This window comes from Oratosquilla oratoria, chromosome 18 (assembly GCF_046742065.1).
Source record: "Oratosquilla oratoria isolate Oo_2021 chromosome 18, ASM4674206v1, whole genome shotgun sequence".
In the NCBI taxonomy this organism is placed as follows: domain Eukaryota; kingdom Metazoa; phylum Arthropoda; class Malacostraca; order Stomatopoda; family Squillidae; genus Oratosquilla; species Oratosquilla oratoria.
This window is the reverse complement of record NC_134794.1, coordinates 59,562,681-59,582,216: the sequence shown is the minus strand read 5'-3', so window position 1 is coordinate 59,582,216 and position 19,536 is coordinate 59,562,681. Positions and strand designations below refer to the sequence as shown.

The 19,536-nt window shown below is 40.8% G+C and overlaps 1 protein-coding gene across 1 annotated transcript in view; it reads right to left on the bottom strand.

The window, feature by feature from the left end:
* The window catches only part of LOC143035286 (uncharacterized), a 28,746-nt gene extending 9,749 nt beyond the window's left edge, over window positions 1-18,997 (bottom strand). Inside the window, exons 1-3 of the mRNA XM_076202157.1 lie at window positions 17,261-18,997; window positions 6,178-6,299; window positions 267-390 (exon numbers count right to left, since the gene is read on the bottom strand). Of these exons, the coding sequence (XP_076058272.1) occupies window positions 267-390; window positions 6,178-6,299; window positions 17,261-18,646 (1,632 nt within the window). The 5' untranslated portion in view covers window positions 18,647-18,997. The remainder of the gene's footprint in view (window positions 1-266; window positions 391-6,177; window positions 6,300-17,260) is intronic.
* Window positions 18,998-19,536: the final 539 nt, after the last annotated feature.

Here is a 19,536-nt window from a genome sequence, read left to right as displayed (position 1 = left end):
TTCATTATATGACAACATAACAACTTCAATTGTTTTTCTCCTCTTCCTTTTCCTTCCCGCTGTTTGTGCAATCGGAAACTTCCTGATCTCGCATTCGCTTAGTTGTGGGTTCGAATCCCACATTTCTCTCCAGTTCCTAGCAGTGACTATTGATTACCTGTCCTTACAGTCCTAGCGCATCGGGCAAAGGTGGCTTCAGCGCCACCTGACGTAGGCTCTTCACCTCCTTTTCCTCCTCGTCCGTTCCTACCTTCACCTTCCCTTACCTGCACGACGATGATGGGTGAAGCCAGGAAGAAGGACGCGATCCATACGATAGCTATGACTTTTCTCGCCTGGGACATGGTGCACTTGTACACTGCTTTCATTGGATGCACGATCCCGTAATACCTGGGGCAAAGGACAGATAAAATCTTAGTATGTGTTTGTTTGGGCCACGGAAAATGGCCGCTACCTAACCCTTGAACCCGGATACGTGGAAAAAAAAAAAGAATGACAGATTTAGGGTCACATGCTGATATATCACAGTTACCCTAAAATTAGCCATATCATTCTAACCCTAAAAATACCCTGTATTTGAATGGTTCTTCCCGACGCAATACTTACGTATTAGAAGCACATCAACTTCATCATAGCCTATTTTATACATAAATTAATATTTAGGGAAAATTAAATACAAAAGGTGGCAACCATGACGATGGCAAACGCAAATGACAAGATATACTATAAAAGACTGAAAAATGGGATTTCTTACATTGGTGTTGTGAAGAGAGAGGTTACTGGTTAGAAAAAAAAAACATGACAAAATAAGATTATTCAATAGTTATGAGGAAACATAAAGATGCATGTATTCGTGGAACAAGATGGATGAAAATAGTCCAGGCCAACAACGTAAATCAATTAAGGGCAATTTTTGATAAGTGGAGACAAATAGACAGGATCCATAAACACATCTCTATCCTAAGTAAATGTGCGCGATGTGAATGACATGGATGACGATGTGAAATGTTACATGAGCTTCTTGGAAGACGACGCCAAACTGTAAGGAAAGTACATACATATACCAAGGCTTTTTCCCCCTTCCAAGGGAGGTAGCCAAAAAGGGAAAGGCATAAAAACACTCCCACCCATTTCATCCCTATATACACTCCACACCCCTCCCACCCTCCCTCTCATCTGAGCACCTCCTGGATGACGGGTCATCCCTGCACCCTGCCCACCGCCCTGGGTCAGAAGCAGTGTCGCAAGACACAGCACATCCACAGCAAGGCCGCTTCATTTAATTGGCGACCCCCCCTCTCCGTCCCCCCTTGCATATAAGGAGAGGACGGGGAGAAATCCCTTCGGGCTGCGTCAAAATTTACTCACACATACTACCCCCCCCCCCCGCCCATTCCTCCTCATGCAATCACAACATCATCCATATACAACCATTCTCCACTCACCTCTGTCTTCCGTCCTCTCCCTTCCTTCCTCAACAGACATTCCCCTCTTCCCCAAAGCCCCCTTCACCCCATCCATCCACCTCATCCTAGGACGTCCCCTCATGTTCAATCCCTCCACATCTGCCTTCCATACCTCTTTTACTAGTCTTTCTTCACTCATTCTTTCCATGTGTCCAAACCATCCTAATATTCTTTCATCAACCCTATCTCCCAAATCCTTTTTCACCCCTGTTCTCCTCCTCACCTCCTCATTTCTCACTCTATCCAGCCTAGTAACCCCCACCATACTTCTCAGACACCTCATCTCAAACACATTCAAACTCCTTCTCTCTTCTTCTCTTATGTTCCACGTTTCTGCCCCATACAGTGCAGAAAGTAAAAACTGAAAAGGATTGCGAATCACTGCAGGGATTAAAGACCTGAATAAGGTATGGAAATGGAGTCAGAAATGGGAAGTGGACTTCAATATTAACAAGTGTAGCATAATGGAGTTTGGAAAAAGTAAAAATAGAATATCAGGAGAATATAAAATTGGAACCAAAGAGGCAATGAAGGAGAGATCCGAAAAAGATTTGGGTGTAATCATCTCAAACGACTTGTCCTATGATAAACAGACAAACAAAATTGCAGGAGAATCCTACAACTTGCTAAGATCAATAAAAGTGGCATTTACATATTTAGACAAAGAAATTATTTAAAAAACATAGGCCTAGGCTAGAATACACGGTGACATTGTGGTCACCCAGTACCAAAAAGAATATAAAGAAAATAGAAAGAATCCAGAGACCAGCCACAAAAATGGCACCTGCACTCGCAAACCTTTCATATGAGGAGAGATTGGCTAAACTGGAGTTACCGACGCTGGAGCAAAGAAGAGAGAGAGGTGACCTACTGACCATCTACAGAATCATGAAGGGCAAAGAAATACTCGATAGAGAGGACTTGTTAAACTGGGACAAGAAAAGCACAAAAGGACATGAAAAAAAAGACCGCTACAGAAGAGATCTGAAGAAAGCCAGTTTTCCACATAGAGTGGTGGACACTTGGAACAAACTGGACAATGGAATCGTGTGCGCAAAAACCATTCATGATTTTAAGAGCAAACTAGACACTGCGAGATACAAAGGCGGGATTCACGAGCGTAGCTCCCCTACCCGCAAAAAAACTAGGTAAATACACACACACTTACTGAACTTACCCATGAGAACACACACACAAACACACACACACACAGCTGCCTAATCGTACTTTTTTTTTCCGAGCTCCAACCAACTGGAGCTGATTTGATCCCAATTTTTTTTCTTCTAAAATTCAGTTCTATATAAAAACAAATTGACAAAATTTTATTTTCCTCGTAGAATGATAGATGTTGTCATTTTATAGGAGTGTTTTTAATACGAAGAAGCAAAGAGAATTGCAAGAAAAGAAACAACGATCCGCCTGCAAGAAACGAGTCAAAGGAACTATTAATAACAAGCAGGGACCTATTAGGATTATAGGGAGTTTGAAGTTTGAAGCGTTGAAACAATATTGGGCCCCGTCAGATATATGTAAGATAAGAATAAAAATAAGTGGGTAGGAATAGGAATGAGAGGTAAAAACCTAAATTGAGGATGACGACAGTGATTGGGGTTGACGGTTTCCGTGTGAAGCAAAAATTTGGAGGGAGAAGGTAGAATAGGGGGGAGGGAAAGGTGGAGGAAGAGAGAAAAATATGAAAATTTGAAGAAAAAAAAGTCCACCTCGTTTCTTATATTCTTTCTATTTGTCATCCACTAATGTTGCATGACGTACGTTTTAGAAATATACCTAAAGATTGGGGACACTGGCAGAAAAGAAAATATAATAATAATAATAATAATAATAATAATAACAATAATAATAACAATAATAATAATAATGATAATAATAATAATAATAATAATAATAATAACAATAATAATAACAATAATAATAATAATGATAATAATAATAACAATAATAATAACAAAATAATAATAATAGTAATAATAATAATAATAACAATAGTGATAATATAATAATGATAATAATAATAATAACAATAATAATAATAATGATAATAATAATAGTAATAATAATAATAATGATAGAGTAATAGTAATAATAATATTAATAATAATAATAAAAATATCAATAATGATAATAATAATAATAATAATAATAATAATAATGATAATAATAATAATAATAATAATAATAATAATAATAATAATAAGACGGACATCACCCCCATTGCGCAAGCTGAGACACCTTGCATTATTGCTTCAGCCTCCTAGTTAATCAACTTGATAGGCTAATTAATCTGTCCACTTCGTTAGCTTGACAACACAATGACCTTCAACCTCCCTGACCATAGGTAAACAGAGTAACCTTGGGACGAGATTATGAGAGTGTTTAAAAGAATTGTAAACATTGGCTTTGTTTACGATGGCGGAGTAAACAACATTTAGAAAATAAGGGTTGGATTAAAAAGAAAAAAAAAAACAAGACTTTTTATCCAGTTCCTGCACACATCGAGCAATAGGGGATGGGGGGCTGTAGCTGTAGCATGGCAATGGAAATAGAGAAAGAAAGAATAAAAAAATCGAACCACTTTGGCGTGGGTTGAGCTGGAACAAAAGACTGTTGTGATGTTTAATGCAGCACGAGGAGACTTGGATCCCAAGTTGGCCGTTTTGGATTTGTTTAAACGTTAGTTAAGTTGATGAAAGGGAAGAAAATGTGGTGGATGGAGTAGCTACCTCTCTTGTATATATATACAGTATATATATATATATATATATATATATATATATATATATATATATATATATATATATATATATATATATATGCAAAGTCCACTAGGAAGAGGAAAACACTTATAATGCTCTCCCCGTGTTCTTTCCTTTCACGCCTATCTTATACATGTATATATAAATTTATTTGCCCACCTACTGAATGGCACACATGCACTGCATATACTAAACACACACACACACACACACACACACCAACTTAGATGAGAAAGTAGTGTATGCAAAAACAATACATGAATTTAAAAACAGTCTAGATAAAATGAGATATGAAGACGGGACACCACGAGCATAGATCCCCTTCCCGTAAAATACAACTAGGTAAATACAACTAGGTAAACACACACACACACACACACACACACACACACACACACACACACACACACACACACACACACACACACACACACACACACACACACACTCTACTCGGTGGCGCGGTTGATAGAGTACTGAACTGCCAGTACGGAGGTGCGGCAGTACCTGGTTCGAATCCTGCCCAGGGCCGAAATTATTTCGGTATCGCTGCGCTTCGGGTCGTTACTCCGACTCTCGTGGGCGGGGAGTTGTGTGTGTGTGTGTGTGTGTGTGTGTGTGTGTGTGTGTGTGTGTGTGTAAGGTCATAGCATTACCCATACATTGGTCATACGAGCTCTGAGCTCTCTTCCGGGAGGGAAATAGCTGTCGATCACGACTCCAACACGTGATCCAAAGACCAAGGTGAACACACACACACACACACACATACACACAATATCAGGATAATATAAAATAGGAACCAAGGAGGTAAAGAAAGTGGGATCCGAAAAATATTTGGGTGTAATTATCTCAAACGACTTGTCCTATGATAAACAGATAAACAAAATTGTCGGAGAATCCTATAACTTGCTAAGATCAATAAAAGCGGCATTTACATATTTGAATGAAGAAATGATTAAAAAAAATATTAGTTATACTGATAAGGCCTAGACTAGAATAGGCGGCGACATTGTGGTCACCCAGTACCAAAAAGAATATAAAGAAAATAGAAAGAATCCAGAGAGCAGCCACAAAAATGGCACTTGCACTTGCAAACTTGTATGAGGAGAGACTGGCCAAACTGGAGTTATCGAATCTGGAGTAAAGAAGAGAGAGAGGTAACCTACTGACCATCTACAGAATCATGAAGGACACAGAAATACTCGATAGAGAGGACTAGTTAAACTGGGACAAGAGAATCACAAAGGACATGGAAAGAAAAAAAAAAACATAGTTATAGAAGAGATCTGAAGAAAAACAGTTTTCCACATAGAGTGGTGGACACTTGGAACAAACTGGACGAAAAAATAGTGTGTACAAAAACCATTCATGAATTTAAGAGCAAACTAGACACTGCGAGATACAAAGTCGGGACACCACGAGCGTAGCTCCCCTTCCCGTAAAATACAACTAGGTAAACACACACACACACGCGCGCGCGCGCGCGCACGACTCGACGGCGCAGTGGTAGCAGCTACAGCGGTCCGAGTTCGGATCCCGCCCAGGGCTGAGATAATTTCAGTATCGCAGCACTGCGAGTCGTTACTCCAACTCTCGTGGGTGTGGCGTTCGGGGTGTGTGTGCGTGTAAAGTCACAGCATTACCCATAGATCGGTCATATATGAGCTCTCTTCTGGAAGGGAAATAGCTGTCGATCACGAGTCCAACATGTGATCCAAGACCATGGTGAATCACGCACACATGCACACATCCACACACATACACACCACCACCACTAAACCTTCAGATCTTTAACCTTGTGTTTCTAATTTTCAAATCGGTAGCGAGAGTTCCATTGGGGATGATCATATCCCCTTACCCGACCCAATTCCAAGGAGCACCCAGCTATACGCACCTTTCTAGCCTCGACTGTCGAACAAATTTCATAAACTCACCTCTCAACGCTAATGGCGGCCAGAGTCAGGACGGAGCATATGACGAGGATGTTCTGGACATAATGAACAAGTTTGCATAACACTGGGCCAAAGTTCCACGTGTACGAGAACAGCTTTGCCACCTGTCGAAGAAGAAAAAAAATGTCTGTTAGTTAAGGGTGTGGTGGAGCACCTCATGGCTCCAACGTGAAAGTGAGGAGCTTACGCCAGGAGGCGCTGAGTAACTGTGGCTTTAGCTGTCAATGCTGGAAATCGTAGAATAATACGGAATTCGAACTCACAACTCAGCAAATATTCCACCGTGAACTATATAGAAAACTACACAAGGGTTGGTGGCTGTTCTTAAGAGAAACCCAATAGGATGAATAATATATTTCAATAACTTAATTTTAGTTGGTAAATGAGACAATAGATCCTTGAAATGAATCATACTGGTATGGTAGGCTAAATTTCGGGAAGGCTGATTTCTTAGGCTTTGAAGAAGTGAAGAGGCAGACTAGGAGGAATTCATGAATGTCACCGGAACTAAAAGGAAATGGAAAATCTTTCTTTACATTTATAACTTGGGGAGAACGTACGTGCCGAGGAATAATGGAAGGAAGAAGTGGAAACAAGATTAGTATATAAAAAAAAAAGGCTTATGGAAAATTGAGAAAGAGAAGAACCAAGAGAACAAAGGAAGTATACACACACGAACCAGGAATGACTACAAAAGAACCTGAATATTAGAGAGAAAAAAATTGAAAGGGGTATCGTATATGCATGCAAATGTGAACCAAAATGGTTTTACGCTTATCAATGGTAAATTGAGACACAGGGAAGGAATCGCTAAGCTAATGATGGACAGTGAGATATTTGAGAAGGCTACTGCTCAGGTGCACAAATAATTAAAGTTTCTAAACTGTCTTCGCAAAATTGAGAGGTTTTGTATATAGGCAAAGCGAGCAATTATTTTAAGTTTAGAAGATATAAACATATAACTAAAGGAAGTGCACAATCTTTTGGCAACACTGGATATGAGAATTTTTTTAGGGTATGATGGGATCTAAAATTGGATATAAGATAATGTACAATAGTTGTAGTGTTTAGTAACCCTGCTGCGACTGGGTGAATCATATTGTCATGGTCGTCAGTTGTCTTGATGTTTTATTAGTTACATGCAGACCGAGAGGTTACATTAAATCTAAGCTAAAGACCAATCGAGTATCTTATCATACATCCAAATCCCCAGAATATAATAGTGGCGACGGGAGGGAACGAAAAGAACTACACGCAGTGCCCGTATAGTGAAAATACTATAAAACAGTGTTTTATGTGATTGTTTTGGAGTAATTCTGGAGTTCATGTGGTTTTCGGAATGACGCCATGAAGCATGTCGGTTATGTATCGATTCTGAAGAATTCAAGAAACCAATGAGGATTGATTGTTGTTGCAGTAACACAGTGTGGTTTCTGACTGAATTATCTTGACTTGATGCATATTCGAGGTTTGATTTAAATGTTCGTTTTGGAACTTGGCCTACGCATCGACGTTTTGGTACGTTCTTTGTATAGATTACTTTGGATCTGTTAGAGGCTAATCTTTGTAGCTTTTCAATGACTGAAGATGTTAAAAAGAATATTCTTTACGCGTCATTGGGATCAGTTTTTTAAATGTTCTAGGTAATCTATGTGCACCAGATTTACCAGGTTCCAAATCATATAATGATATTGCCAAACCTTCTTGTCATAGGTGCCTTTTGGTATTCCAGCAGAGGAAAACGAGAAAGGAAGAGTCTGTGAATGAATGATAAGCAAAAAAAAAACAAAAAAAACAAAAAAAACAATGATCGTGCATTTGGATGACATTTTTATTCGAGAGTGAGAGACCAGTTGTTTATGGCAGTGGAAGATGAAGTTTATTTTTCAAACTTAGTAGCCTTGGATATAGATTTAAAGAACATAACCTCAGTTTAAGTTTTGAATAAAAAATGACATTTTGGAAAAAAAAAGCTTATGTTAGTAAGACCACAACGTTACAGTCTGAAGTTAAATTCGTGAATAAATTTTGTAGACATTGGATATTCATATGATAGGTTTTGTAGATTTAAAAACCTTAGTATATTGTTTTGCTCCCAGGATGACTTTATCCGCTTTATTCTGGCATGTCTCAAGCCGCTGGAGATTTCCGCCGCCACAGTAAAGAGACCAGGGGCAGCATAGTCGGCGATAGAGCGCACAGCTTGTACGTAGTACGTGCGTAGGACTTGATGCGTGGCACCAAGTGCCCTTCCGCACATGGCCCTCAGTCATCACTGTGGTTCTGGCTGTCATTCTGTCCTTGAGGTGGTATATTTCCCTGTTGGAGGTGAGTCCCTTTTCGATCCATACGCCCAGGTACTGGAAATGTGAGACCCAGACCAGCACGAATCCCTGAATGACGAGGGGTTCCTTTCCCCGCCCGAGACCGAATGCCATGGCTTTGGACTGTTGGGGAAATTTTGAGTTCGATCCTGACGCATTCCGCTGCAACGGCGTCGAGGCATCGCTGTGCTCTGTCGTGGCATCGCTGTGCTCTGTCGTGGCATCGCTGTGCTCTGTCGTGGCATCGCTGTGCTCTGTCGTGGCATCGCTGTGCTCTGTCGTGGCATCGCTGTGCTCTGTCGTGGCATCGCTGTGCTCTGTCGTGGCATCCAAGATCTTGGTGGCATCGCTGTGCTCTGTCGTGGCATCGCTGTGCTCTGTCGTGGCATCGCTGTGCTCTGTCGTGGCATCGCTGTGCTCTGTCGTGGCATCGCTGTGCTCTGTCGTGGCATCGCTGTGCTCTGTCGTGGCATCGCTGTGCTCTGTCGTGGCATCGCTGTGCTCTGTCGTGGCATCGCTGTGCTCTGTCGTGGCATCGCTGTGCTCTGTCGTGGCATCGCTGTGCTCTGTCGTGGCATCGCTGTGCTCTGTCGTGGCATCGCTGTGCTCTGTCGTGGCATCGCTGTGCTCTGTCGTGGCATCGCTGTGCTCTGTCGTGGCATCGCTGTGCTCTGTCGTGGCATCGCTGTGCTCTGTCGTGGCATCGCTGTGCTCTGTCGTGGCATCGCTGTGCTCTGTCGTGGCATCGCTGTGCTCTGTCGTGGCATCGCTGCTTTCCAGCAATGATGAGTGCCGATTGTATAGGGTGGCTGAATGAAACAGTAATTAAGTAAATTCTTTACAGCGCAGACAAACGTGGACACGCTTCAGAAGCGAGAACAAGACTGCCTCACGTCAACCACTCAGTGTTGCCACTTTTGTAGAGGCGAATTCCCACAGATTAAAAAAAATTTCCCCACAGATTTCCACAAACTGAAATTAAAATCCCACAAAAATTCCCACAAAATTAATACAGCATTATTTCATATAAATTTCTTATTAATGAAGAAAATTAAAAAAAATTCCTTACAAAAAAAAACAGTTACTTAATACTTAAAACAACTATATAAACTTAAAAACTAGGTCTTTCCATTATGACTGTTCTGTAGACAGCCTGCAGCTACAGTAGGCCAACCAAAACTTTGCAATACAAACATCATAATGACAATAATTAGATTTATAGTTACCTACAGTCTCAGTTTCTTACTGCATTAAAAAAAGATTAATGACATTCTCCTCCTCCTCTCTAGAACCTTTAGCACCGAAATTTCTTATCATGTCATCAGTGGGCTGAAAGTTTACACACGACTGATAATAATGAACCAACCCATACCTTATCTGCAACAATGCCTCTACCGACCTAACCTTTAGACGATTTCTCAGTTTCGAGTGAACAACATTCATTTGAGAGAAAATTCTTTCTACTGAGGCATTTGAAAATGTAAGGGACAATAATGCCAGTACGAGGCCTGAAATGTTTGGGAACATTTTTTGTCCTGCAGAATTTTCCCTTTCATTTACCTCAGTCCAAAAACTTACTACATTACCCAAGCAACTTTTAGGCCACTGCTGAAGACACATTGAACTCCATTCATTTTCAAGACCATCTAGATCCTCAAAGGTAGACCGATACCTAGCACCAATCAGAGCAACAGGGTCTTTAATCTGCGATGTGGCAATGGAATGATGGGAATTTTTCAACATCATAAGTATCTCAACATTATCAGGTAAGCGCATCTGAACTTGTTTTATGAGTTCAACCACAAACTCTTTACACCGCTCTTTGATATAGTGAACTTGAGCTACAGTTAAAGAACAAGCAGATGCATATGCGGTGAACTCGTATCCAAAGTTCATTGCCTCACATGGCACAACATGATCCAGAAATTTAAGTTTGGGTGGGTTTTCATCAGAACATTTTGACAAGTGCTTTCCATTTACTACAATGTTCATTAGATTACGATACATTGCAATGAGATCCTGTGTTACTTTTGTGACATCTGCAGTTTGTGACTGGAAAATCTTATTAACACTATTTCTTTCAGTTTTTCTGACAAACAACAAATACAATTTATTCTGGTCATCTCTGTATGCATCAGACAGGGTTTTCGCTGTGTAACAACGTTCTTTGGAAGCACTCAGGTCAAAATGAAGCTTTAGAGCCTCCCACTGATCGATAATTATACTAACTGCCTCTAACCTTGCCAACCAGCGTGTGCCTGCCAGTCCCGGCACCTTCTTAGGTACACTGTTTTCTAACACTCTGTATATAGCCTGATACTCATTAGTCCTCTTAGGACTAGTAGAAAACCAATTATGAGTTTCTCTAACTACAAAATCAACAATTATAGGAAGGCATTCAGAAGCCTTACTGGCAGCAAGGTGAAGGGAGTGGCACACACACCTAAACAGGGTTAATTCAGGATTATAAACTCTTAAAAGTGTTGAGAGTGAATGAGTTCGACCGATCATCGAACTGGCTCCATCAGTCCCTAGGCCTATCATTTTTTTCACATCTAGGCCGTCCTCAGCCAAGCATTTTTTAACAGTTTGATAGAGAGTATCAGCTGTAGTATTTTCTATTGGTAGTAGACGATAGAAAGTGTCCACTACAGACTTTTTACTTGTACTGTAAAAACGAATGCAAAGGGCAAGGCAAGATATATTTGCTTCGTTGGTACTCTCATCAACCACCAAGCTAAAAAAAAATTGGTCTCTAATTTCATTTCTTAATTCAACAGCAAAATATGGAGCAATGACATATTTCTGAAGACGTGCACATTTAGTATGATGCATTCTGAAATCTTGTAATGTGCGTGATTTCATATCCAACTTAGGCAAAAGTTCACCCAAACGATCTACTGATAAAGCTGAGGCATGTTCAGCTATATAAACTGCTATTCTAAGCTCAGCAATTTTGACTGGATCTCTCTCTATGGGACGCATAGCATCTTTGATGGACCTCTGGCTCTTGCTTGTAGAGGATTTAGTGTTATCCACGTGTTTCTTGCTAAGAGAGTGACCAATCACGGATTTCATGTGCGCTTGAAAGGAATTTCCGTAAACTTTGCATCGTGCTTTGCTTGCATCACCTGGGACTGACTGCAGCCAACCTAAAACCAAGAAGTCAAAGTTCTCTGATAAACATACAATAGTTATACCATTTCATCCTGCGGTAATTTATATTACGACTACATAAGCACTGAGAAAACGTAGATCTAGCCTAGCGTACACCACACCTTGGTAAAGTAAAATTATCCAGCGGTAATCAATTAATGGATATAAGGAAAGCATACATGTATCTATTTGTATATGCTCTTCATCTATTTTTAACAAGGTAACATAACAGATTCGAATTTTTTGTCTTTACCTTTAAAACGTTGATCATTTTCCTATGATGGACGGTACCTCTGACTGTATTTCCTTGTACTTTTGTCAGTCATCTTGACTATCACTAGCAAGTAAAGTAGGTCCTACAAGCACCGGCCGTCTTGCAGACCGGTATGACCAACAGCAGCTGAGCAACAGAGCTTACTGTAGAACTGAAACTGTAGAGTGAAGTAAGCCTCTGGCGAGACTTCCAAAACGTTCCAAGATTCCAGCTTGAGCCTGTTGACAAAGGAGTCGAGAGTTTCTACTGGCCAGACCGTGCTTGAACGTATGACGCTTTCGACATATCGCGGGGAGGATCGACCGTACTTGAACGTATGACGTTTTCGACCTATCGCGGGGAGGGTCGACCGTACTTGAACGTATGACGCTTTCGACCTATCGCGGGGAGGGAAGAGAAAACGTTTTCGCTTGGGCTGTGTCTTCATTGTGAAGTAGTCCTCTTCCTCCCCCCTACCCAACCCCTTCCGAGTGCCGACTAAACGAGTGATGGATTTAGATGGACGCGTCCAGGACGCGTGAGTTATGAAACGGACCAAACTATGATCCACCCCATTCCCAGCTTACCTATATTATGTACCACAGAATTAGTTCCAGTATTTAAAACTGACTGATTCAACACAACCTAGTTATGTATGCCAACAATACTTTTTCAAATTCTCTTATTTATGGAGAATCTTAGTTATTTGTCTGACTAATTGTTGATTCCATAGAATTTCCCACAAACTGTATGGATTCCCACAAAAAATTCCACAAATTAAGAACAAAATTGGTCTCCCCACAAACAGTCCCACGTCAGATCATTTGTCCCACAGATCTGTGGGAAAATCCCACAAAGTGGCAACAGTGCAACCACTCAACCCTTGAGTTGGCGCGAAAAGCATACATGAATCGCATTTGCGATTACAAAAAAAAATGCTTACAGAAATATACAATAATGAATATATAGTAATAAATAAATAACACTGCAAACATGTATATACAACCCACAAGAAGTATGTCACCATTACAAGATCATCGGCATAGGAAACGATTTTGCACCCGTGGGGGAGGGGAGCTCCAATACGTTGGAGAACAGCATATTGAAGAGAGTCGGGCTGAGGACCCCCACCATTCTCCATCACCCTGGGCTCCGACATGTGACCTTGGGAGAGCACACGCGCAGATCTACGTGATAGGTAGTCGCCTATCCAGGTGAGAATTCTGCCTCACACACCTTTACAGGCGAGAGTGTCTTGAATAGCCAGAGGACTGGCTAACTCGAAGGCCTTTTCCAGATCGAGGAATATCGTGATGGAGGGCTCGCTGCTCACTGCAGCGAGAAAGGTGGCAATGCTATGGGCGGTACCAGTGCCCTTGCGATAAGCGTAGATATGCTCATGCAACGGACCTAGTAACTATCGAAGTTATGTAATAATACAGAGATATTAAAAAATAAGACAATGAAAAACGAAAACAATATGAAATGAATATTGCTGATAAATCCAAAGAGAATCCCAAAGAATTCTATAGTTACATTAGAGATAAAAAGGTTATTAGGAATCATATTGGCCCACTATCATCTGCCGATGGTCAACTTGAATATTCAAATGAAGGAATGTGTGATATTTTAAACAACTATTTTAGCTCGGTATTCGCAAACGAAAGCCCTCAAAGTGAATTCCAAACTGAAACCTGTGAAAAGTCTAGGGTGAACTTACTACGGCAAATATAGCAAAAGAAAAAATTAAAAGGTATATAGAAAGACTCAAAGTTAATAAAACACCAGGGCCTGACGGTTGGCATCCAAGAATCTTAAAGGAAATGAAAAATGAGATTGTTGTCCCATTAGAAATTATTTTCAAGAAATCCATCATATTCGGAGATGACCCAAGATAATGGAAGCTAGCTAACATTACTCTCATATTCAAAAAAGGTGACAAAAAGAAACCAAATAACTACAGGCCTATAAGCTTGATTTCAATCGATACTATCGAACATCATTTAGAAAGTAACTGTTTGATAAATGATAGCCAGCATGGATTCAGACGGAAACGTTCTTGCGTGACTAACTCGAATTCTACAACACAGTCATCTCCAATTATGACAAAAGAAACAATATGGATTTAATATATCTAGACTTTGCAAAAGCTTTTGATACCGTTCCCCACGAAAGACTACTTACTAAATTAGCTTCACACGGAATAAGTGGTAGCCTATTAGTATGGAAAATGTTACGAGTGGAGTTTCTCAGGATTCCGTTTTTGGGCCTCTTCTATTCATAGTATATAAAAATGATATAGACCACGGACTAAAATCTATTGTCTCCGAATTTGCTGATGATACAAAACAGTGCGGAATGGCAAATGACCTTTGAAATCAATTATTCAAGAATATTTAGATAAATTACAGAAATGGTCTGAAACTGGCTAATGAAATTAAACACAAGTAAATGCAAGGTTATGCACATAGGTAAAAATAACAGTAAGTACGATTACAAGCTATTTGGAAATTCGTTAACAAAAGTGAATGGTGAAAGGGATCTCGGTGTAATTATCAGTAACGATCTCAAATCATCTAAGCAGTGTGGTTCAGCCTCTGAGAAAGCAAATAATATTCTAGGACTGATTGCGCGATCTTTTGACTTCAAAAGTCCATCTCTCATTAGCAAGCTATATAAATCGTTAGTTCGTCCACATTTGGAATATGCTGTTTCCGTATGGTCACTTAATCTCATAAAAGACATTGACAGATTGGAAAAAGTACAACGGCGAGCCACAAAACTGATTCAAAATATAAAAAATAAATATGAAAATCGACTAAAACATATGAATATGTTTTCCTTAAAAAAGTGTAGACTCAGAGGTGACGTGATACAGATCTTGAGATTCTAAGTGGAATTGACATAAAAAGTGACAAAATTTTCACACTGAATGAGAATTCAACAAGAAATAATATGTCTCAAACTGCCAGGAAATAGATTTAATTTGGAAGTGGGTAGAAACAACTTCGCCAACCTTGAAGTTAATTTTGGAATAAACTTCCTGCAGAGGCAGTGCCAATGTTCGAAGCTGATTCGTCTGGATAAACACCTAAGCAGGATGCTGTAATGCTTGCCATTTTTATATTTGTTTGTTATTATTAGTCTGTTTGTTTATTATTATTTCCTTAGTTCTCATTTATTATTATTTATCTGTCAATTTATTATCATTTACTATTTACCTGCTTGTTTATTATTTAACTATACCTATGCATTCATTTTATTGTTATTTATATAATTAATTAATTAATTGATCAATATCATACATTTTTTCGCATCCGATCTTGTTATGGACTAAAAGGTCTCCTGTCGGCATGCTCCTCCTTTGTAATACTTTGAAAACTGTCAAGATTCACAATCCGTGTCTTCATTGAAAGAAAGATTAGTGACAAAGGATTGGTAAATTGCTAACGTGTCACCAATTCATAGAGGTAAAAAACAATGAAAACGGAATAACAGTGAAATCACGAGGAGAAAAAATTAAGTATACTGTAGTGTGCAGTGTACTTATATGTACTGTAGAAGGTATGTTTGTGAGAGCAGGCCGACTCTGTCATCTATGACACGAAATGTTGCAAGAAAGGACAGTGATATAGCACAAGAGACAGGTATCAGGGCCCACTTATCACTGTCTCAATCCTCCCGGAGGAAGACGAAATAGAGAATTAGATATCGGAAAAAAAAAAAAAAAAAACGAAGAGGTGTAGGAAGAGATTAGATTTTCTCATGCTCTAAGAAGTTGTCATGCACAGTCCAGCAAAGACAAGATCCTTCAATGCAACGAGCTTCCTCAACGAGAAATCTAAAGTAGTCTTACTTTTTGATAAACTAAGATTTCTTCCATTCAAATAGAATTGGTTCTGACAAATACATCAACGCCGTCATTTCTAGGAGTGATTGCTAAAGAATAAATAATTAATGTAAATAGTAGACTAAAATACGCTGGGAATGAAGCGAAATGAAGGGATTTTTTTTATAAAAGAAAGTGAGAAGCACGGAGAGAGGGAGAAGGAAGGAAATGGACAGGAGGAGGGAGGGAGGGAGAGAGGAATGTAAAGGGATGGGATGAGGCTGCGAGCGGAGAGGAAGAACAACAAAGGAAGGAGGTAAACACGACAATATGAAAATGGTACACGTTTTGCACAAGAGGCGATCAAACGGGAATCAAAAGACTAACACCATCACAAAGAACGCGAGTGAATGAAAAGAAAATGTGGGAAGAAGAAAAAAGTTAACGAGAGACAGGTGAACAGAAGCCAGAAATAAGAAACTTTCATGAATGTATGAAATGCAAAATGTGAAAGGGTGCATCGTGAGACTGGTATATTGAGAACGAGACACACACAGAGAACTCAGTTTTTCTTTTCTCTCCTTCCTAGGCACGTAAAGCGTAATTCATACTAGTTCCTTTTCCTATTTATATATATATTTTTATGCACGTAAACTCGTTCTACCTTCTCACATTTGTGAAAGACTAAGATATATTACCTTGTGGGGATGAATACATTCTTTCTCGCCTGTTGACGACCAAAATACAAAATATATAAATCAGCCATTATGACGAAAGTGTGTTGGTGGCGTAATCGGAAGCTTGCTAGTCTTACATGCGTTTAATTATGGGTTCGAATCACGCACTCCTCTTCGATTCCCAGCAGCAACTGTTAATAACCTGCCCCAAAAGTCCTCTAAGCGAATATTTAGGGCAAAGGTAATGGATTCGGCAGCAGCTACTCAGCGCCCCCTGGCGTAGGCTCCTCACCTACTTTTGCAACAACGAAATTGTTAAGAGGATTATTAGCCCAGTGAGGTAGACAAAAATTCTTTGAGTTGTACCTAGACTAAAGCATGCATAGGAATCGACTGTGACAGTGAGAGCTGTCACATTATGATAATGTGACAGAGCTCTCACATCCTGATAATGATTATCAGGATTGAATGTTTGTAAGGTCTAAATAACCATTGTAATTCAAATGAATTTCGCCTCTTTATCGTCCACACACACATTACATGTGAAGAAATGGTTTTCCATACAAATGCATGGAGATTTGAAATAGCCGAGGTGGCATAGGCCAAACTGGAACAGTTCATGGATTTAAATCTAAGACAATTGTAAAACATGCCCAAGTTGGAACCATACATAATTTTAAAGCTAGGTATGATGATTAGAGAGAGACAGGAGTCCAGGAGCGTTGTTCCTTTATACAACTAGGTAAACTCACACACACACAATCGACAGAATCTGCATCTGGAAACTATCTGCAGTACCTACTGCGTCTCTTCAACCGCTACTTGCCTTGACTGGCACGGAGAGGAGGAGGAAGAGGAGGTCAGCAGTCGCGAGGGAAGTGAGGAACATGTTGGTGGCGTTGTGAAGCCTTGGGTTCCTCCTGACGACGACGATGATGAGCAGGTTGCCCACGACCCCCACGAGGAAGGTCAGGCCGTACACGACCAAGAGAGGACCCAGCTCCTCCCAGAAGAAGATGTAGTAGGAGTCGCAGTAGTCGTAGTTGTAGTCATCTGAAGAATTCGTTGCCGAGGTCGTGTTAGTGGTGAAGGAATTCGTGGATCCTTGGCACATGCCCTGGGTGTAGTTGTGATCAGGGTAATCGAGGTCGAGGGAGTTCGAGGAAGGAAGGCCGTCGAGAAGAAAGAGATCAGCCGAAGTCCAAGAGGCCTCTGGGCTCGAGACTTCGAAAGAGGTCTCTTCCGAGGGGGAGGGGTGTGGACCTTCATGTGTGGGAAGATGGGGCTCTAAGGATGAGGCGGGATTGAGTGAGGAAGTGAAGGATGACGTTATTGTGGACGTCGAGATCACCTCCGAGACTGACTCCAGAGTCTGGAATGGTAAAGAGTCGTTGTAACTTTGACTGGGCTGAAGAAAATTTGAGGGTAAGGTCGCACTCGGATTGTTGAGGTCCACCTCCGAGTGTGTAACCTGCGCCGAAGCCACATTAATCAAGTCGAAGGGCACATGGCTCGAATCATCCTGAGATGTGGTTCTCGCCATTTCAGGAGTGAAGGTACTAGGAAGCTTAGTCGAAGTGCTGAGGAAGGAGGAAGAGGTGGAGGAGAGGAAGGGGGAAGTGGAACGTGTGAAGCTTATATAGAGAGGTGGTCGATGAGAAGTCAAAGGCGTGTGATTGGCTACAGGTGTCTCACTGATGGAAGACTCAAGGGCATCGGAGGAGGAGGAGGAAATGGAAGAGAAAAGGGGATCAGGAGAAACGAGTGGTGTCATGGAAGATGAAAACTGGGGCGGTGAGGAGGGAGAAGAGAAGAGCTGTGAAATGTTGGAGGAGAGGAAAGAGGTAGAGGAAGAGGAAATGGGAGGCAAGCTGGAAGAAACCAAAGACGTTGAAGGTGACGACGAAGGGAGAGAGGCAGGCTCCAAGGAAGTGGGGTAGATGGGGGCTTCAGGAGGGGAAAGGGAGGATGGCAGGAAGGACGACAGAAGGTGCCTCGAGGATCTCCGCTTCCAACCAGCTGAAGTGTACGCAGAAGAAGGCGTCGAGGAAGAGGGGGAATTGATTGAGGGCGAGTGTGTAGATAGGGTATAGAGGGTCGTCGGGTGCGTGACAGGCCGTTGGGGATCGCCACGACTCGGGGCAAAGACAGAGTCGTTGGTATAGTGTTCACGGGTTACGATGTCGGGCGGTAAATCCGCCGAGGCTACCATGTTCACGTTCTTCGAAGTAAATTTTGAGTAGGATTTTTTTTTTTTTCAATTTCCTCTACCCCACTGAACTACTTAGTAACTCATTAATCGAAAGTCAATTCTTGCGTGAAGCACGACTCGGTCAATTGCCTCCAGTATCTTAGTCTTATCGAAATTCGTCAAAATTGCTCAAATTACAGTGCAGTTCCCTTGTTACCACGAAATTTAAATAATGATATATTGTTGTATGGCATCTAAAAGTGGACCATACCAAACAGGAAAATATTTAATCAATTTTCACTGCGTTCCCTATGCAACTCGGTCTCACACCACGAGTGCAATCTAGCGTTCACAGGAGAGCGAGATGCTACCAGACCGACTGCTACGGCAAGACTGATATCCGTGACCCGGCCTCCCCCTCTCCTGACCGGCTGAACGACTCCGTCACGAGACAGCATTTACAAACACGTGATTGCCGGTGTTATGCCGATTATTTATGTGATTTACCGTTCGAAAAGTTTTCAAATTTGAATGGGAAGGGGGCCATCGGGGTTATGAGGTGTATGGGAGAGTGCAAAGTAGTCACTATGATGCACTACAATTCATGGCCTAACAGATTTTGTGCATTGAAACGAATATATCTTGTCAGCCTCCAATATAATATGTAATCTTTTCCTGCATTTTATCTTTGGACATTGCTATCTGAATTTTCTAATACCTTTTCTATTTTTTACCATGTATTCATACCACTTTGCTTCATTGTGGTTTGTATTTTTTGCTGCATGTCTATCATGTAAAGGTATCTTGAGTTCTGTTTACTATCCTTAGTGTTTGACTGCAGGCAAACCTTTTACACATATCAGTGCTTAAATGTTGCAGCACATTTGTTTCATATTATCATTACTTTTATA